The 21384-nt window shown below is 53.5% G+C and overlaps 1 protein-coding gene across 3 annotated transcripts; it reads right to left on the bottom strand.

Moving 5' to 3' along the window:
- Positions 1 to 245: 245 nt before the first annotated feature.
- MRM1 (mitochondrial rRNA methyltransferase 1) lies at positions 246 to 20545 on the bottom strand. Of its 3 annotated transcripts, none has more exons than XM_021066102.2 (6): positions 19754 to 20545; positions 19463 to 19556; positions 16885 to 17017; positions 16677 to 16796; positions 15717 to 15906; positions 246 to 2382 (listed from the first exon to the last, which is right to left on the bottom strand). In XM_021066102.2, exons 1-5 carry the CDS (start codon positions 20314 to 20316, stop codon positions 15731 to 15733), a joined length of 1086 nt encoding a protein of 361 aa, XP_020921761.1. In that variant the 5' UTR covers positions 20317 to 20545; the 3' UTR covers positions 246 to 2382; positions 15717 to 15730.
- Between the last annotated feature and the right edge of the window lie 839 nt (positions 20546 to 21384).

The raw sequence follows: 21384 nt of genomic DNA, 5'->3' as shown, positions 1-21384 counted from the left end.
TCTAGGGCCCCAGGAGGAACCAGATCGGGGCAGACTGTGCCTAGTTCTGATCTTGAGGCTAACAAGTCTGCACTTTATCCAGGAGGCAAGGAGAAGCCACTGAAGCTTTCGGAGGCAGCACAGGAACGATCTAATTTGCATTTCAGGCTGATCATTTGGAAAGTGGAGGCAAGGAGGCTATGGAAGCCACCTCCTTCCATTAACAAAAGCAATACCTTGTGGCCTGGCTGGAGACCTCTGTGGCATTTTTTTTTTTTTTTTTTTTTTTTTGCTTTTTGGGCATATAGAGGTTCCCAGGCTAGGGGTTGAAGCAGAGCTACAGCGGCCGGCCTATGCCACAGCCACAGCAACACCAGATCTGGGCCGCATCTGCAACCTATACCACAGTTCACGGCAATGCCGGATCCTTAACCCACTGAGTGAGGCCAGGGATGGAACCCGAAACCTCATGGTTCCTGGTTGGATTCATTTCCGCTGCACCAAAATGGGAATTCCATACTTCTTCTTCTTTAAAAAAAAATTTTTGGGGGGCCGCACCCATGGCATATGGAAGTTCTCAGGCTAGGGGCCGAATTGGAGCTACAGCTGCCAGCCATGGCCAAAGCCACAGCCATGCCGGACCTGAGCCGCATCTGTGACCTACACCACAGCTCAAGGCAATGCCGGCTACTTAGCCCATTGAGCGGGGGCCAGGGATGGAACCTATGTCCTCATGGATGCTAGTCGGGTTCGTTACGGCTGATCCACGGTGGGAACTTCCCTCACAGGCCCTTTTTTTTTTTTTTTTTTTTTTTTGTCTTTTTGCCATTTCTTGGGCTGCTCCCGCGGCATATGGAGGTTCCCAGGCTAGGGGTCGAATCGGAGCTGTAGCTGCCAGCCTACACAAGAGCCACAACAACACGGGATCTGAGCCACATCTGCGACCTACACCCCAGCTCACGGCAACACCGGATCCTTAACCCACTGAGCAAGGCCAGGGATCGAACCCGAAACCTTGTGGTTCCTAGTCGGATTCGTTAACCACTGAACCACAACGGGAACTCCCTTCACAGGCCCTTTTTTAACTGTACACTGGCCTCAAGCTGTGGGGGGTTCCCTGCCTGGAGGAGAGGGTGAAGCTTCAGGCTCTGGTTCCCACTCTGGCCTCCTTCAGTTGGGGCCCCAACATGGATTGAAGGGTTTATGTGAGTCCCCTGAAAGATGAAGGGGTGGAGGTGGGAGGTCGGAAGGGGAGCAGGGAGGAAGCCTTGCTTGTCCTGGGGGCAAGTTTCCTGAAAGTAATTATCCCTGTTCCAAAGAAGGAAACCAAGACGTAACAAGGCCAGGACACAGGCCACATGGGTCTGAGCTCAAAGCTCCTTGGACCACAAGCAGGAAGAGAAACTGAGGTCTCAAGGAAGCAAAGCTCCCTCCTCCCAGGGGGAGGACCATCCTGGCTTAGATACTGTGGGGAGGTGAGCTGAAGGCCTCCCCCGGCCCCCCTCTTGCACCCCCTGCTAGCAGCCTCTCCACCAGCTCCTGGGACACACACACTTATGCTCGGAGTTCTGCCGTATGGAAGATATTCACAGACTGTCACAATTCATCCAACGTCCCATTTTAGATTCACCAACATCATCTCAGGCTGCCAATCCGAGTCCCCGTCCTGTGCCAGATGACATTGAGTGAAGGCAGGAGATAGCGGGGAGCTGCCCAGGATGGGGGTCCATGCCCCACCAGCCCCAGGGGACGCCCCCAGTAGGGGACCAGGCAGGCAGGAGAACTCCAGAGGAAAGGGTGGGTCCCCGAAGGGGGACAAGGGCAGCAGGTTGGAAGGAGGCATCTGGGACAGGAGACAGGATGAGAGGCAGAGACGAAGCAGATGGCTCTAGTTCACAGCTGGGCCCGGCAGCAATGGCTAGGGTGCTGGCCACACTCCAGCCGGGTAATACCGCCAGCTCAGGCCTAAACTTTAATCAATGGATCTAAGGCTTGGCCACAATCAGCAGCAAGGAAGATTAGCAGAGACCTGGGAGGAAAGGGGGTCAGGGGTGTCTCGGGGGACAAAGGGGGGTTTGGCACCCCTTCTTACAAGGCATGGAGTGGGAGGCAGAATGAGCGTTGTCAACAGTGAGGAAACAAGTTGACCCACCGAGGCTCAGCTAGACCCTAACACTCAGCCTCTAATACCTCTCTCTCCCAATCTCGACAAACCTCAAGTGAGACGCCAAGAAGAACTTACCAACCACTGGGACCCCAAGGGGCCCGTGCAGGGAAGGCTCAAGGTGTTGGCGCCATCCTTAGCTGGGGTGGGTGGTCTCAGCAGGGGAGCACTGGTGTCCTCATTGTCCCCATCAGGCCAGGCTGATGGACCGAAGGGGCTGCATTCCCGCCCCCCAAGGGCTGTGGAGAGACGGTGGAAAGGAGGAGGCGACAAATGGTATCAGCTGCCCAGCATAACTTATTAGCATCTAGGCAAGATTAATCAAGCCCAGAAACCTCGAACAGACCCCTAATTAGTTGCTGCTGATAACTATATTTGTCATGCTCTCCAATTATTCCACTGTAAATTTCAGAGTTTAATTGCACCTTGTTCTTCATTGAAGTGTCACTGTTTGCACATGCTCCCCTAATTCTTTAGCAAATTTGACAAAATTCAGCATTAAATATAGATTATCTTTAGATTTCCATAATTAACACAACCAAACTGTCTCAGGCCTAAATATTTCTCCCAGCACCATAAATCTGGCCTGTCCCCGCCACCCGGAGAGCCACTCTCAGCTCCCCTGGCAGAAGCCGTGGGGAGAACACGCAGGCACATCTGGGAACTTACACGACACACCCGTGCAGGGCTGGGGCAGGGGTGGCAGGCGAGGCTTCACTGAGGGTACCTACCCAGGGACCCCCCCACACCCCCAAATGTGTAGAAGGTCCCATCGAGGCTGCCTGCTGGAGCATCTCAGCTGTGTCCCAGGGCTTAGAAGGCCAGTCCATTACCACGGCTGATCCCTGGACCCGGCAGGTGGGCTAGAGGCCAGTGGCTCAGCCTACAGCCAGGCCACAGGCCCTTTGACCCCATGAAGCCCAAAGAGTCCCTGTGCAACTCTTTTCCCCATAAAGGCTGTCCTTGATGTTTGGCGTTGCTCTGGGAACATGGCCCAGGCAGACAGGAATGCCCTCCATGCCACACCCTCTCCCTGGCACCCTCACCGCCCAACCTGCTCTCCTAACCCACACTCTCCAGACTCACCAGGTGAATGGATGTCCATCCAACTCTAAACACACTCACCTGGGGCTCTAGGTTCAGCCTGGAGGGGAGGGAGGGATTCATGCACCTCCCCCAACATCGATCGGGCTGTGACTCTTTTCCACCAGCTCCCCAAACTCCAAATCTCACACCCCCAACAAAGCCAGCAGGGCGTCCCCTTTCCAAGATGCCATAGCAACACCGGATCCAAGCCATGTCTGTGATCTACACCACAGCTCACGGCAACGCCGGATCCTTAACCCACTCAGCAAGGCCAGGGATCAAACCCGCATCTTCATGGAGACAAGTTGGGTTCTTAACCCACTGAGCCATGATGGGAACTCCAGCAGACAGTAATCTTGAGGTGACTTCCCCAGGCACAGAGAAGCTGAAATCTACCCCATCCCACTGGCTGAAGGTTTGGGCTCTTGCCTTCCCTACTGAATCACAGAAGGGATCAGAGGCCATCAACCCAACCTTAACATCCTATGTCTAAAGGCCCCTATGCAAGATGCTACCTGTATGGTCACCTGAGTGCTTACACTCCCCCAGTGACAGGGAGCTCACTTCCTCCAGAGTACCCTGTTCAACCTCCGGAGTCCTGTTAGACTGAGCTGCTGTCTGACTCCATGAGCCTCCCATGGGTCCCAATCTGCCCTCTGGGTCATTGCTCTGCCCCATGAAAGCTCTTCTGTACTTCAAATATCATGGTCACTGTGCCCAACCACCAACACCTAGGTGCTTCCATTCTCCTGGCTAAACGCTTCCTCGTTCTGTCAACTGTTGCAAACCGTCTTCCCTCATTCCCTCCCACCCACTCAAAGGTGTTAGCAGAACTGTTGCCAGCATCGAGGAGTGGTTAAAAGCAATCATTTTCAATGGACTTGGCAATGACTGCACAGGCAATAAGAGAAAAAAAATAGATAAATTGAACAACCTTAAAATTTAAAACTTGGATTGTGATGATCATTATACAACTACAGAGGTGATAAATTCATTGAGTAATAAAAAAATAAATAAAAAATAAAATTAAAAAAATTAAAAAAAATTTAAACTTCTGTGCATCAGAGGACACAATCAACAGAATGAAAAGCAGCCTACAGAATAGGAGAAAATGTTCTGAAATCATTATCTGATGAGGGATTAATATTCAAAATATATGAAGAACTCTAACTCAACAACAACAAACAAAAATAACCCAATTAAAAATTGGGCAAAGGACTTGAATCAACCTTCTCCAAAGAGGATATGCAAATGGCCAACAGCACATAAAAAGATGCTCAATATCACTCATCATTAGGAAGATGGAAATCAAGCCTACATGAGATACCACCTCACATCCATTAGGATGGCTAGTGTCAAAAAAAAAAAAAATTACACAGAAAATAAGTGTTGGTGAGGATCTGGAGAAACTGGAACCCTCACGCACTGCAAAATGGTGCAGCCACTCTGAAGACAGCAAATCTTTTTCAATTAAAAGATTAAAAAAAAAACCGCAGTTCCCGTTGTGGCGCAGTGGTTAACGAATCCGACTGGGAACCATGAGGTTGCGGGTTCGGTCCCTGCCCTTGCTCAGTGGGTTAACGATCCGGCGTTGCCGTGAGCTGTGGTGTAGGTTGCAGACGCAGCTCGGATCCCGCGTTGCTGTGGCTCTGGCGTAGGCTGGTGGCTACGGCTCCGATTAGACCCCTAGCCTGGGAACCTCCATATGCCGCGGGTGCGGCCCAAGAAATAGCAGCAACAACAACAACAACAACAACAAAAAGACAAAAAAAAAAAAAAAAAAAAGATTAAAAAAAACCAACTGTATGATCCAGCAATTCTACTTCTAGGGGTGTATCTGTAAGAATTAAAAACAGGATCTCAAAGAAAGATTTGTACATTCACGTATATTGCAGCATTACTCACAATACCCAAGAGATGGAAACAACCCAAGTGTCCATCAACCAATGAATGGATAAACAAATCGTGTGGTGTATGCATACTATGGAATAGTATTCAGCCTTAAAAAAGGAAAGCAATCCTGTCACATGCTACAGGGATGAACCTTGAAGACGTGCTAAATGAAATAAGCCAGTCATTCAGAAAGAAATAGACAAATATCATATGACATCACTTATATGTGGAATCTAAAATATGACACAAATGAACTTATCTACAAAACAGAAACAGATTCACAGACATAGAGAACAGAGTCCTGGTTGCCAAGGGCGGGGAGGGGGAGTGGGATGGACTGGGAGTTTGGGGTTAGTAGATGCAAACTATTATGTTTAGAATGGATAAGCTATGAGGTCTACTGTACAGCACAGGGCACTATATCCAATCTCCTGTGCTAGAACATGATGGAAGAAACATGAGAAAAGAATGTATTTCTATGTATGACTGGGTCACTTTGCTGTACAGAAGAAACTGGCATAACATTGTAAATCAACTATACTTTAATTTAAAAAAAAAGAAAGAAGAAAAAAAGAAGCCAGTCATAAAAAGACAAATACTGGAGTTCCCGTCATGGCTCAGCGGTTAATAAACCTGACTAGGATTCACATGAGGATGAGGGTTTGATCCCTGGCCTCGCTCAATGGGTTAAGGATCTGGTGTTGGCATGAGCTGTGGTATAGTTCGCAGACACGACTAGATCTGCCGTGGGTGGCTGTGACGGTGGCCAAGAGCTACAGCTCTGATTCGACCCCTAGCCTGGGAACCTGAATATGCCATGGGTGCAGCCCTAAAAAACAAAACAAACAAACAAAAAAATGGCACCTTCCCCAACCTGCACTTCCATCCCCCTTTCCCTGTTTCTTGCACAACAGACTATATAATTTTACTTATTGATTTTTGCTGATTGCTCCCTTGCACATAGTAGGTGCTCAATAGACACATGTTAAATGACAGCAAGCCTTGGCCGTCTGTCCTCAGAGGTCCTCTCCCCCACCCTCTGCTCCCATGTGAGCCGCAGGGTCTGCTGCTTTAAGGACTCCCGCTCCAGGTCCTGGCAGGAAAGGCGGCAGCCCTACTGGCCTTGCAGCCCCAGGCTCCCCAACTGCCACTCCGTGTGGCCTGGGCACCAATCCTGTCCATCAATATTGGCCTCGAGCAGCCACACTTGGATGCCCACCCCAATCGATAAGCAGCGGTGGCCATCGATCCATCCCTTGGGGCAGAGCCAGGGGAGAGGCTAAGACAGGGACACACAGGGTGTGGAGACACAGCCCCAGAGAGGGAGCAGGAACAGGGACCCCTGGGGACAGGCAGACTGGACGGAGGTAATCAGAAAACAGGCAGAGCTGAGAAAGAGAGATGCCATACCTTGAGCTAAGAAGGGTAAAGAGGCAGACACAGAGGAGCCCTGGGAAAGTCTTCGAGGCTGACCCTATGCCGAGGCATCTTCTCTCAAGCACAAGCCTGGGAGAAAGTCAGTTGGGATGCCATTTTACAGGGAGGAAATTAAGCTGAGAAGTTCAGAAACTCAGCCAAGACCTGGACCTTTATTTATTTAATTAAAAAAAATTTTTTTATGGACGTTCCCAGGCTCAGAGTCAAATCAGAGCTGCAGCTGCCGGCCTACACCATAGTCACAGCAATGCAGGATCCAAGCTGTGTCTGCGACCTACGCTGCAGCTTGTGGCAAGGCCGGATCCTTAACCCAGTGAGTGAGGCCAGGGATCGAACCCAAATCCTCATGGATACTGGTCAGATTTCATAACCTGCTGAGCCGCAATGGGAACTCCCAGGCCTGAGACTTTATATGTGGGAGCAGGGCCAGGAGTTTTTTGTTTGTTTTTTGTCTTTTTAGGGCCATACCCATGGTATATGGAGGTTCCCAGGCGAGGGGTCCAATAAGATCTGTAGCCGCCAGCCTACACCACAGCCACAGCAACGCCAGATCCAAGCCGCATGTGCGACCTACACCACGGCTCACGGAAGAACCGGATCCTTAACTCACTGAACAAGGCCAGGGATCAAACTCGCAACCTCATGGTTCCTAGTTGGATTCATTTCCACTGCGCCACCACAGGAACTCTGAGGGCCAGGATTTAAAGCCAAATCTGGGCATCTCTAGAAATCAGTGCTCTTGGCCGCATCCCACTGCAACCCTGAGCAGTCACTCTGGCTTCTCAGCCCGAACTTAACATCCACCACTCGGTGGAGAGTTGGTGGGATGCCCCACCTGGAGCTTGTCAAGGTGGTTGGGGAGAGATGGAGTGGGGAGACAGGGTGGGGTGCTGCGTGGGTGAGGGCTTTGGGGTGGGGGTGAGAGAGGGTGGCTGTATGCAGATGTGGTTTGACCTCCTAGTAGGTGCTTGGGCCGCAGGTTCTCTCCTGTCAGCCCAGCTCCCCACCCTCCCTCCCAAACCATTCTGATTGCCACCCCACAACCTTGGGCAAATTAACCCCTCAGATCCTGTTTCCTCCCTATAAACTAAAGGTAGTAACAGTGCCCACCCGAGAGACGAGGCATGTAAAACTGCTAGCACGCGCCGAGTACGTAATAAACATTCATACCATCACCCTGCTGCAAGCACACGGCTTCCGGCCCCGTACCCACCATGGTGAGGCTGTTGCATATGTGTGTTGGTCTCAGGGCTCTGATTTAAACAAGATCCAGCCCCGTGCAGCGCCTGACCCACAGCCAGTGCCTCCACCTAGGGGAAGGGCATCTGGGCGAGGCCTGGGTGCAGGTGGGGGGATGCTCATAGAACCCCTCAGTCCTCCATTAGCTCCTTTGTTTCAGAGAATCAAGAGCAGCTGTGGCTGGAGCGTCATTTGCATCTTCCCGCCTCTGAACATGGAAGGTCAGGGCCACTGGAAACACTGAGAGATTTGCCCCCCAACCCCCATAGAGACGAGGAGGGGGAGGCAGTTAGTCTCCCACCTCAGGCAGGACCCATTTGCTTGTTCCGTCATGGTTTATTATTATTATTATTATTATTATTATTATTTTGTCTTTTTGTCTTTTTAGGGCCGCACCCGCAGCATATGGAGGTTCCCAGGCTAGGGGTCCAGCTACAGCTGCCTGACTACACCAGAGCCACAGCAACGCAGAATCCGAGCTGCATCTGCAACCTACACTACAGCTCACAGCAATGCCAGATCCTTAACCCACTGAGCAGGGCCAGGGATCAAACCTGTGTCCTCATGGATGCTAGTTGGGTTTGTTAACCGCTGCGCCACAATGGTTTTTAAACCCCTAGTCTGTGTCTGGCCCTGTGCTGGGACCTGGGAATTCAAAAGGAGTAAAGCTAATTCCTGCCCCATATTCTAAAGGGGGGGGCTCGGGGGGGGGGGACTCCCGTGTCTGTAGAGGCCCGTGGGGGCCAAGGGACAGGGGCCCTGTAAGGCTGCTTGCAAGAAGGGACCAAGCCCACTGTCCTCCTGCCTCCCCTGTCTGCTGACTCGCATCTCACTCTCTTCTTTCTAAAGGACACTGTTCAGCCCACTGACATGTTCTTGAGGCCACAGATTAACCACAAAGGGTACCGCTTTTCATGGAGTCTCCCTTCTGACACCCACACACCTCAGCAAAAAGCAGGGAGACGGAGGGGGACGAGGGCACAGAGGTGGCAGGAGAAAGAGGAAAGGGCCAAGTTGAGCCAAACTGCGGGGTCGGGGCAGCAAGGAGCCAGCCCCTCCCCATCGCCCCCCGCAGCTGCAGAAGGATGTCCTCTGAAATGGAATATTGTGACAGAGAGGGCACAGAGGGGGCAAAGGACAGACATTTCCATGCGAATCCTTCTTGGAGCATAGTGGAGGGGAACCTGGTTTGGAAGCAGCCTTCCCCGAGCCGGAGGCATAAATCTCCTGGTCCCCGTTCAATGACCAGCCCCACTCCTTTCGCCAGTCCGGTGAGAAAACAGGGACAATTAACTGGGACACAGCTCACGCCCTCTTCCTGCTTCTGTGAACCTCAGGTCCTCGAGGCTCTGGCCCTGCTCCCCGACCCCAGTTGCCTAAACAAAGTCCTGCTGTTTAAAACGATAATTCCTAGAGCAGGGTTTTTTTTTTTTTTTCTTTTCTTTTTAGGGCCGCACCCGCAGCATAGGGAAGTTCCCAGGCTAGGGGTTGAATCAGAGCTACAGACGCCGGCCTACACCCCAGCCACAGCAACGGGGGATCCGAGCTCTGTCTGTGACCAACACCACAGCTCACGGCAATGCCGATCGCTGACCCTGTGAGCGAGGCCAGGGATCAAACCCACATCCTCATGGATACCAGTCGGATTCGTTTCCACTGAGCCACCACAGGGGCTCCCCGAGAGCAGTGGTTATGCCTGCAAAGGAAGCATGACGGCTGCCATTGCAGAGGGTTTACCGTGTACCAGGCCCTCTGCTACCTTGTTGTGGGTAGCATGTCCCCTTTTTACAGAAGAGGCGACAACACATGTCCTAGAGGAGAGCGACTTGCCTTTGGTCATCCAGCTAGGAGGAGGTGGGTCAGGATCAGAACCCACCAAGCCAGGTTCCCACCAAGTCACGGGAGATTCAAAAAGAAGGAAGAGGTGGCCGGGTGGGGACGCAGTGGGGCTGGGGCAGCAGGGACGAAGGGTGAGAGGTCGATGGGGGATGGGAAAGAAAGGGACAGCCTCAAGGGCTCTACACTCTGACCAGGCCCCCAGGACCCTGGGAAGAGGGACGGAGACAGCCTCCCGGCCAGTGGCCACCTCTCTCCCACACAAAACCCTCTCTGTGGGGGTCTGAGCACAGAGTGGGGAGCAGTGAGCTCCGGGCTGGGTAGGAGGCAGTTAGAACTTTCTGGAGCACCTCCTCCCCCAGCAGGATGAGCTGCAGACCACCAGGGAGGTGTTAATGAAACAGAGAAGCTGCGAACAGACCCAGGAGTGATTCCAATCTCACACCTCCACCCCAGCCCCCACCAGTAATGAGCTGGGACCTGCCCTGCTCCCCAGAGAGGGGGCAGCGGGAGGAGCAGGGGAAATCCTTGGGCATCTCTGCAGCTTCAGAGGCCTCCTGTCATTGTTCTTCTCATCTCTTTCACTGCCATCAAAAGCTCACATTTACTGAGCACCTACTGTGTCCTTTTTATACGGATCCTCTCAACAGCCTCTATGACAGGGACTGTTCTTACCTCCATTTCACAGATGAAGAAACTGCAGCTCAGTCAGGTTAAGTGACTGGCCCCAGGCCGACCCAACATTTGGACCGAGGACTGTCCGACTCAGAGGTGTGTTCCTGGAGTTCCCTTCGTGACTCAGCGGTTAATGAACCCAACTAGGATCCATGAGGATGCGGGTTTGATCCCTGGCCTTGCTCGGTGGGTTAAGGATCTGGCATTGCTGTGAGCTGTGGTGTAGGTCACAGACTTGGCTTGGATCCCGTTGCTGTGGCTGGAGTGTAAGCCGGCAGCTGTAGCTCTGATTCGACCCCTAGCCTGGGAACCTCCATATGCTGCAGGTGCAGCCCTAAAAATAGGCAAAAAAAAAGAGGTGCGTTCTCAATGCTTTCACTACCATGCCTCTGACCTGGACCCACCCAGTCCTTCCAATAGGAAGGTGAGCAGGATGGAAAGGCTCCCCTGTCTGGGGACAGGCTGGCGAGCCTGACCCTTGGGACACTGGGCATGGGCCCACACCTCCACCCAGGGAAGTCTGTGTATGTGGCCCCGAGGCCAGAGCCAGCCTGGTGAGTAAAGTCAACACCGAGTGCCCTGGAAGTTCCAGGACTGGGAAGGCTACGAGCAGGGTCCTGGCCCTCCCACCGGCCTCCGCGTGCTCTTGCTGGGTCTCCTTTCTACCTGAGCGCCATGAGAGTGGGGCCGGGGGCTCCAGGAAGGATCTCCAGCTCCGCTCACAGCCCCAGGGAACAGGATGGAGAGGGGTGCTGGCCGTAAGGTCTGAAGAAGTGGGCTGGGGCGGTGCTAGGAAGGCCTCTGCCTTCAGGCCCGGTTGGGCGGGAAGGGCTGAGCAGCTCTGAGAGCCGAGGCCGTGTTTGTAAACATCATTAATCAGGGATTAGCAGATGGGCCTGCTAATTGCACCTGCAGAAGCCGGGGGACCTCAAGGTTGATTACATTTACAAACTGTGGGACTCCCTGGCGCCTGGCCCTGCAGGAACCAGGAGGAGGGTCTGGTTTAGGACCCCAGCCTGGGGGAGGGAGCTGGCAATTTAGCCTCCTGCCCCCCGCCCCCAAAAAAAGAGATGCTAGCCCTGGAGGGTGAGCTTCGGCCGGGAACATCAACTTTCTGAGACCCTTCCCCTCCTGGCTGGGCGACCCCAACAAAGGAGGATCCTGCACTTGTTATTTCAACCCCCATCCTACCCCAACTCCCTCTGCTCTCGGGAGTAAACCACAACTGAAATGGGCCCTGGAGCCTATGGGGAAATTGAGGCCAGGTTGGGAGGAGGGCAGAGCCCAATGCCCCGACCTCTAGGTTGGCCCCCAGGCGCTGTGAGAACACCTCAAGGTCTGAGGGCACCGGGCTGAGGGCTTTACGGGCACGACTTCAGTTGATCCATACCACGATCCTCCAAAGCGGACACTACTGCTGCCCCCATTTACAGATGAGGAAAACCAAGGCCTGGAAAAGTGAAGCGACATGCCCACACTTACACCACTAGCAAGTGTCAGATTTGGAACTCGAAGCAAACCGCTTAACAGCCAAGGTCACTCAACCACCACTGCACCCTCACCCTGCCGTCCTTCATACCCACGGCCACGTGACCCCAGCTCCTGGGTGTTTAACCGCACTCGCAAAGCTGAGCAGCCTCTGTGTGCCCAGCACCCTTGGAGGCCACTTCCAAGGAGAATCGGCCCTCATCCCTGGCCTTAGGGCCTCAGGTACATCTTCTTCACCTTGGGGGTGGTGCCTGCGTCGCATGACACAGCCACACACCTGCAAGTACACGGCAGGTAATTATGGCCACAATTCCTTTTGGTTCCAGCAAACCTGTCTTCCCAGAGGATAGCCAGCTTGCTGCCCACGGGGTGAAGAGGGTGGAGCTGCCTGCGCATGGCTGTTTGCCCAGGGGAGTGGCTCTCAAGGTGGCCCAGACTACTGGGACCCAGAAAGCTGATGAATAGCAGGCCGAAGGCAGTTCGATAGGATTCTAGAAACCACAGAGGAGTCTGTGGGCAGGAGGGACTCGAACTTCTAGGTTCTAGGCTGGGTTAAGTCCTGGAGAAGAGCTTGATTCTGTACCCTCCCAGCCTGGGAGGGAGCACAGGACACCTCGGATTGTTTTCATCACGTCTCTAGTCTGGGTTCTCCAGAAAAACAGAGCCAACAGTACATAGACACACACACACACACACACACACACACACACATACCCATACACTATATACATACATATGCACACAATGTATACACACATAAATACATACACATACACACACTATATATACACACATACTATGTATACACACACACTATATATACACACATACACACACTATATACAAAGTACACATACACACTATATACACATACATATGTATACACATATACACAGACTACATATACACATAATATATACACACATGATGCACATACTATACACACACACACACTTATCATAAGGAATTGGCTCACGTGATTATAGAGGCTGACAAGCCCCAGGTTCTGCAGGGTGAGGCTGGAAACCTAGGGGAGCTGACAACACAGTCCCTCCCTGTCAGAAGGCCAGCAGGCTTGAGACCCAGGATCTTGAACTAGTTTCAGTTCCAAAAGGCATGAGGAATTCTCTCCTACTTGGGAAAGGGTCAGCCTTTTGTTCTATTCAGGTCTTCAACTGATTGGATAAGGCCCACCACCCTGGGGAGGGCACTCTGCTTTATTCAACCTATCGATTTAAATGCTAATGAATCTTATTTCAAAACACCCTCCCAGAACGACCCAGGGTAATGTCTGATCAAAGAGCTGGGCACTCCATGGCCCAGTCAGGTGGACATGCAAACTGAACCCTCACGTCCAGGACTGTATGATCATGTGCCGGCCCCGGGGTACACAGTCTTGTAGTTTATAGAACAATTTTTTACTGCTACTTCTTCATTTTATTTTCAACAACTTCTCTGTGGTGGGGGGGGGGGGCTGGAGTGGGTACTGATGGCACTATCCTCATTTTACAGATGAGGAGACTCAGGCACCAGCCAGGTAAGAAGCCATGGAGCCAGGGCCAGATCAAGCATCTGCTGAAGAATCTCAGGGACAGATGACAGGTTCCTTGACCCAAACTTTCAGGCATGAGCTCAAAAACATGGGTATGAATGATTTGGAAGCAGTTCCTTGGACATGAGCAGGGGGGCTGACAGCCAGTGACTCTCCAACCGACTGCACACAGGTGTCAGCTTGGGGAAGGGTCGGCCTTCTTGTTCTACTGGCGTCTTCAACTGATTGGATAAGGCCCCCCACCCTGGGGAGTTCTAAAAAAATGCTGGTGCCTGGCTGCTTCTTCAGAGATGGCCTCTGGGCATCTGGACTATTAAAGCAACCCCCACCCCGACCCCATGACACTAAGGTGCAGCCACAGCTGAAAGCTACACCAGGCTCTTGGTCAAGAGTTCAGCTGGGATGCAGAAGGTCGAGGAGCACTCCCAAGACAGACAGATGCCAGCAGAGGTCAAAGCTCGTGTGGCGGTGCAGACAGAGAGGTCAAGGAGGACCCTTGCGAAGGGAGATCCATGGAATTTATGAAGGGGTTTCTTTCTCTGTCTCAAGAAAAACTGTGACTTTAAAGCCATCTTGGGCCTTTTTAAGCAAATCCAAATGTCTTTCTAAACTGGCATTACCATAAGAATGCCAAGATGAAACCACTCCACAAAGAAAAAGGCAGTACAATGCACCGAGCACCTACAGTGTGTCAGACGTGGAGTCCCCCTGCCCTCTGTATCCTCCTGGGCACCCAGGAAGGCTGGCTTTTTCCCCTTTGACCAAGGCTGAGGGTGGGCAAGGAACTGGCTAAGGTCACACAGCATGGGGATTTGCACAGGAGGCTGCGTCCTTCAGATCCCCACCCCAGAGCAGTGCTTCTCAACCAGAAGCGTTTCTGTCCCAGAGGACATGTGGCAGTGTCTGGAGACATGTTTGGTTGTCACAACTCGGAGGACGAGGGCACCACCAGCATCTTGTGGGGAGAGGCCAGGGATACTGTTAAACGTCCCACAAGGCACAGGACAGGCCCTCACAGAAGTTACCAGAATGTCAGTCGTGCTGAGGCTGAGAAACACAGTAGTTCCCAGCCTGGGCTGCACATGAAACCTCTTGGTGGGAGGAAGATTTAGCAGTTCAGATGCCCAGGTTGCACACTGACCAATGACCTCGGGCTCGGGTGGGAAGGGGCTCACTAGTGTCAGGTGCTTTTTTAAAGCCTGCCAGGTGGTTCCAATGCACAGCCAAGACCAGTCAAGCTACTTATCCTTGTGATCTCGGGTCCATCTGTAGGAGCCTGGGAGAGGAGCGCCACAGCTGTCTAGGTTGTGCAATAAACAGCAACCCTGTGAGGTCCACACCACCTCCCAGAATCAGGGGTCAAGGCTCTGCTTCAGCAGTTCCTTCCATAGAGGTGGACTGACTGATGACTCACCCAGAGGGGGTACTGGAGGGCCAGTAAGGCAGGGGGGTGGCGGGGGGGTTGCTACTCTTTCCCTGCCTCTCCAGCGGGGGTGGGGGGGGGGGAGGCCACAGCCAGGCATCTCCAGGTGGCTGCCAAAGCTTCTGGAAGAAGACTGTGGACCAAAGAGCAAGGCTGCCACCTAATGGAAGAATCAGACAGAACGGACCGACTGAGTGATGTTTTATTTGGTCCTCCTAAGAGCCCTGGAAGGGAAGTGCAGACCAGGGCCCTGCGACACATAAAGATGAAGCAACGTGCTCAAGGCCTGAGGGGGGCAGGGTCTGAGCCTGGGTTTACCCCTGCCTGGCCACAGGAGGGCTTCCCTCTATATTCTCCCACTGGTTCAGAAGGAAGAAGGCTCTGGACGGCTGCCTGATCCCGTTTTTTTGTTGTTGTTTTTTGCTTTTTAGGGCTGCACTTGCAGCACATGGAGGTTCCCAGGCTAGGGGTTAAATCGGAGCTACAGCTGCCGGCCTACACCACAGCCACAGCAACACAGAATCCAAGCCACGCCTGGAAACTACATCACAGTTCAGGGCAACGCCAGATCCTTAACCCTCTGAGCAAGGCCAGGGATTGAACCGGCGTCCTCATGGATACCAGTCAGGTTTGTTACTGCTGAGCCACGATGGGAACACCTCGATTTCCTTCTGATGTCTACACTCCCCTGGGCAGGGCCTGGGAAGAAAGAGACCCTCCGTCCCAGCACAGGCTAGAAGTTAACCAACCGCCGTCTCCAACTGCACGTCCAAAGCCAAACCGAGAAAACGGAACTTCCTCTGGTCTCTACCGCAAAGCTCCTGGCCCTGCCCCAAGACAGCCGTTTATAAACAGGGGCCTGGATGCACACTCGAGCAAGAAGGCAAGAGACGCTGGCACATCGGAGCGTGCGGATGTGTGCGCCCGCCCCAGCACGCACACACCTGGGACATCCAGGTCAGTCCCCGTCCTGCCTCTGCTTTGCGGATCCCGAGCACAGTCCTGGGTGCTGAGTCAGGCTGGGCCCTTCAGACAAGGGCCAGGGTTCTTGGGGGTCTTGGAGGAGGTGCTGCTCTCTCTTCTGCTCCACAGGGAAACCCTTCCTCTGGCTGCAAATGGAGTGAAGGAGGATTCCTGCACGGACAGACAGAAGGACAAAGATGGAGAAGAGGAAGGACTAGGTTCCAGGCACTCCCTCCTTTCATCCTGAGCAGGATGTAGGTACTGCTCTCATTTGGCACAGAAAGCAACTAAGGACTGAGAAACACGAGAGTTCCCGCTGTGGTGCAGTGGAAATGAACCTGACTAGTATCCATGAGGATGGGGGTTGGATCCCTGGCCTTGCTCAGTGCGTAAAGGATCCGGCATTGCCAAGAGCTAGTGTAGTTGTAGAGTGTAGGTTGCAGATATGGCTCGGATCCCATGTTGCTGTGGCTGTGGTGTAGGCTGGCAGCTACAGCTCTGATTCAATCCCTAGCCTGAGAACCTCTATATGCCTTGGGTGCAGCCCTAAAAAAGCAAAAACAAAACAAAACCCTGAGAAATACATTCAGGATGAAGCTGCTGTCCAGCTGTCTGTGTGCAATCAGAAAGAGAAGCAAGGGGGAGTTTCCGTTGTGGCTCAGTGGTTAACAAATCCGACTGAGAACCATGGGGTTGTGGGTTCGATCCCTGGCCCTGCTCAGTGGGTTGGGGATCCAGTGTTGCCATGAGCTGTGGTGTGGGTCGCAGACGTGGCTTGGATCCCGTGTTGCTGTGGATGTGATGTAGGCTGGCAGATGCAGCTCCGCTTGGACCCCTAGCCTGGGAACCTCCATGTGCTGTGGGAGCAGCCCTTGGAAAAGGCAAAAAGACCAAAAAAAAAAAAAGGAAAAAAAAGAGAAGCAAGGGGAATGGAGACTCACCTGCGGCCACAGAAACATTTAAGGACTCGAGTCCAGGAGGCAGCTGCCGGCCGGGCAGGATGGTAAGGAGAAGCTGGCAGGAGGCCTGCACCTCCCGGGACAGACCAGAGCCCTCATTCCCTGCAGAGAAGGGGGACAGAAGGTTAGGGAGGCCCAGCTAGACACACAGGTGCATGTCCCGGCACGAAAGGTGGGGACCTCTACCTACCCAGCACTAGGAGAGTGGGCTGGTCCCAGAGGAAGTCCAAGCAGCTAGTGATGGGCACCTCGGAGGATGGGGAAATCTCAGGCCCAGGGCATCCCACTGTGCCAGCCACGAGCCAGCCCTGCCGGGCTTTGGCCTGAAAGGGGAAAGAAGAAATCATATTCTAGCTCACCACTCACCAAGCCTTCGGCAGAGCCTGGCAAGGAGAAGCCCAGCCTCGCCCGTACATTCATTCCCTCCCTGAGCCACTGGATTCAGTCAATAGTTAGGAAGCACCTGGAATGGGCAGGCTGTGTCCCAGGTGCTGGGGAGAAGGCGATGAGCAAAACAGGCCTGGAATTCCAGTTGCGGCTCAGCAGGTTAAGAACCTGACTAGTATGCACGAGGACGCAGGTTTGATCCCTGGCCTCGCTCAGTGGGTTAAGGATCCAGAGTTGCTGTGAGCTGCAGCATAGGTCACAGATGTGGTTGGGATCTGGCTTTGCTATGGATGTGGTGTAGGCCGGCAGCTGCAGCTCTGATTTGACCCCTAGCCTCATGCCGTGGGTGTAGCCCTAAGAATACACACACACACACACACACACAAAAAGGCCCGAATCCCAGCCTTGTGCAAGGGTGGCCAGGGAAGGTCTCGCTGAAGTGACATTTGAGTGTAGACCCGCAGGAGATGAGGGGCACTACACAGGCATCTGGGGGAGGAATATTCCAGGCAGAGATCAGCTATTGCAAAGGCCCAGGGGCAGGTGCTTCCCTGGCACGCGTGAGGAACAGCAGAACAGCAAGGTGGCCAGTGGAAAGGGATCCACTGAGACAGGAGAGGAAACGAAGGGCCACATGAGGAAGGACCTCAAAGGCCACTGGAAGGCCTTTGGCTTTGACTCCAAGAGATGCAAAGGCTTTGAATGGTTTTGAGCAGAAAAGTAACATGGTCAGACTGACAACTCAACAGAATCACTCTGCCTATGTTGAGAGCCACTAGCAGAAGCAAGCAGACCGGTTAGGTTTCTGCAGTGATCCAGGCAGGGGAGGATGGTGGCTTGGACCAGAGTGGTAACAGCGGAGATGCTGAGAAATGGTCAGAAGGCAGAAAAGAAATAATATCGGAGTTCCCGTTGTGGCACAGTGGGTAACGAATCTGACTAGGAACCATGAGGTTGTGGGTTCGATCCCTGCCCTTGCTCAGTGGGTTAACGATCCGGCGTTGCTATGAGCTGTGGTGTAGGTTGCAGACGTGGCTCGGATCCTGCGTTGCTGTGGCTCTGGCATAGGCCGGTGGCTACAGCTCTGATTAGACCCCTAATCTGGGAACCTCCATATGGAGTGGGAGCGGCCCAAGAAATGGCAAAAAGACAAAAATAAATAAATAAATAAAATAAAACAATTTAAAAAAAAAAGAAATAACATGAAGATAAAAAGGAAAAGATTTGCTGGCAGATGGAACATGGGGTGACAGCAGGAAGAATCAAGAAGGATGCCAAGGAGTTCCCGTCATGGCTTGGTGGTTATCGAACCTAACTAGAATCCAGAAGGACGCAGGTTCGATCCCTGGCCTCGCTCAGTGGGTTAAGGATCCGGCGTTGCCGTGAGCTGTTATGTAGGTCACAGACGTAGCATCAATTCCCCCCCTAGCCTGGGAACCTCCATATGCCACGGGTGCAGCCCTAAAAAAGACCAAAAAAAAAAAAAAAAAAAAAAAAAAGGATGCCAAGGTTTTGGCCTAAAAAACTGAAGGGATGGACTGGCCATCAACTGAGCTGGGTAAGTCAACACAAGGAAATGGAATGACATTTGGAAATCTCGTTTGAAATGCCCATTAAACAGCAAAACAAAACAAAAAAACCCAGCTGTTGAATAGGTCACTAGATATGTGAATCTGCGGCTCAGGAGCAAGATCTTGGAGGACATACATTTAGGAGGCATTTAAAGCCATCGTACTGGATGCGACCAACAAGAAATTGAATATACACAGAATATCCAAAGACTAAGACTTGGAGTCCTGCAGGAGGGTCAGGGATGCTGCCAAATTCAAGGCAATACTGCCCCCTTGTGTCCATCAAGGAAAGCACAGCTAAAGAGAAATACGGATGAACCAAGAAAGGGGTTTTACTTACTTTTCCTTTCTATATATCAAAGAGGGTTTTCTGTTAGTGGTGGAGGTGCTTTGGGGGGTTTGCTTTGCTTCTTTGTTTGCAGGAGGGACAAGGGAAAACGCATCAACGAGTCTTTGTTCAAAGAGCTTTTCAAGCTGAGCCTCTACTGGAGGAACCAAGAGCCACCAACTCCTCACAGCTGAGCATTTACTGAAGACCTACTTCCCAGGCAGTAAGGCACTGAGTAAACTCGCTGGAGGAGCGAAGACATTTATTTCGGAAAGGTGTGCAGTCAAAGTCCCTAACATCAGATTCTGCTCCATGTGTGGTTTAAAATACTCTGGATCCGTCGCTTCCCAAAGGGGTTTAAAAGGATGGAGGAAGCGTGTGTACCAAAACGCCCCGTTCCCTTCCTCCTGGGGGCCCTTGGAGAGGATGAGCTTGGCTCATTTGTTCTCCTTTACTGACACCCCGCTTTCCCCCGTCGTTACCTGTAAAAAACCGGCCAGGTCATCAGTCGAGAACACGTCCATCACCTCCATAGCTCCCGCGCTGGCCTTGCTGACTACTGGAGTGAGCGGGCAGCTGCAAGGGTTCCCCAAGTCCCCTATGAGGCTGAGTAATCTCAAACCCAGCGCCGTGCCCTCCCCCAGACCCCAAGAGTTAGGAGAGAGAATTTTGGCCATGGGGAGGCCTGCCTGAAGGACCACCCAAAGGGTCAAGGTGCTTAGGAACTCAGCTGAGCCTCCAAATTGGGGCACGCAGGGAAGGGTTGTCCATGCCTGTTTTTCCGGCTGGTGATGACTTTCTCCACTCCGAGGAAATGAGCGGAGCGCAGCACGGCCCCAAGATTCCGGGGATCCTGTAGCCCCTCAAGGACCAGCCACAGCTGCTGGGGGTCGTCTCCCGGCCGAGACTCCCCGGCCTCAGCCCAAGGCTGGGGCCGCAGGGGGCTCACTTCCATGCAGACGCCCTGGTGGACCTGGTAGCGGCACAGGACGTCCAGCTTCCGCCGCCTGGGCCGCAGAACCGGGATGTCCCGCGCCTCCGCCACACGCAGCAGCTCGGCCCGCTCCCCTTGCAGCCCGGACCTGCCGGCCTGGAGCAGGAGCCGGGCCACGCGGCGGCGGGCGGCTCGCAGAGCCAGGAGACATGGGGACAAGCCAAACAAAAGCTCCAGTCCCCCGGCCGACCGCGGGGGGAGCGCCAGGTCGTCCAGGAGCAGGCGGCTTAGCTCCTCCCCGCCGGGCCTGTCCCCACGCCGCGCCGCTTGGGAGAAAGGACGCGTGAGGAGACGACCGCAGCAACGCCAGGTCGCGCCCCTGGCGGCCGAGAGCAGTTCCATGGTCGACTCCGCGAGTGAGTCCTCGGGAGCGGTCACCTCCGCCGGGGCCCGCTCCCAGGCCCCTAATGAGTGAAGGGGACCGGAAAGCTTCCCCCGGCAAACCCCCTCAGACACAGGAACAGCTCGCACTCCCAGCCCCTACACTGAGGAATACTCGGCCACCAACCTTCCCCTCCCAGTCCCCTTGTGAGCTGCTCCGCTTCCGCGTTCGGGCGGTCCCACCCACTTCCGGAGCTGCCCTGCGCATGCCCATCATCCACGTCGTCCCCACAGCGCCCCCTGCCGGGCCGGCTGAGCGACGACCTCCGCGGCCCCATCGGTGGCCCGGACAGGGGCTTGCAGCTGAGCTGACCCGACTGTGGACCACACAGTCCCGACTTGGGACCACATTCTGCAAGATCCCAAGAGGCTGGAGGGCCTCACTCACCCCGAGAGCAGCAAAGGCACTTTAAGGGCAGGTGTTGGCTTTCCTGTTCAACCTCGTTAGTCGTGGTGACTCCCTCCCCACACCCTGTCCACCACTGGGTCCTGGTGATTTTCCTTAGAAGCTTCTCCTGCATCCAGCCCCTCCTCTAATCCTCCACTGCCTATCAAACCCTCAGCACTAGTCAGCAGGACTCTCACCAATAACTTCCTGTCCCATGGTGCTGATTCTCTAAGTGACAGCTCTGGGCCTGTCCCACACCTGCTGATAAGCCAAGGGATGCCCTTGGGCCACTTCTGGCTCGGCACTCAGACCTCCAGGAATCCAGGCAGGAGCTACCTTTCAGTCTCACCTGACTCCTGCACTATGTTCTTTGCTGTTCCCACCACGCTGCATGCTTTTCCTGGCCCTCCAGCCTAGCATACTCTGTTGTTTTCTTTTCTGGCTAGCGAACTCCTACCTATTTTCTTTCTTGCTTTCTTTTTTTTTTTAGGGCTGCACCCAGGGCATATGAAAGTTCCCAGGCTAGAGGCTGAATCAGAGCTGTAGCTGCTGGCCCAGGCCACAGCCATGCCAGATCCGATTCGCGTCTGTGGCCTGCACCGCAGCTCACGGCAACGCCAGATCCTTAACCCACTGAGGAA

Source organism: Sus scrofa, chromosome 12 (genome assembly GCF_054392235.1).
Source record: "Sus scrofa isolate SSC_HxYL_T2T_F1_AM1 chromosome 12, Sscrofa_HxYL_maternal_Yorkshire_Landrace_v2.0, whole genome shotgun sequence".
NCBI classification, from domain to species: domain Eukaryota; kingdom Metazoa; phylum Chordata; class Mammalia; order Artiodactyla; family Suidae; genus Sus; species Sus scrofa.
This window is presented reverse-complemented; position numbering and strand designations above follow the sequence as displayed.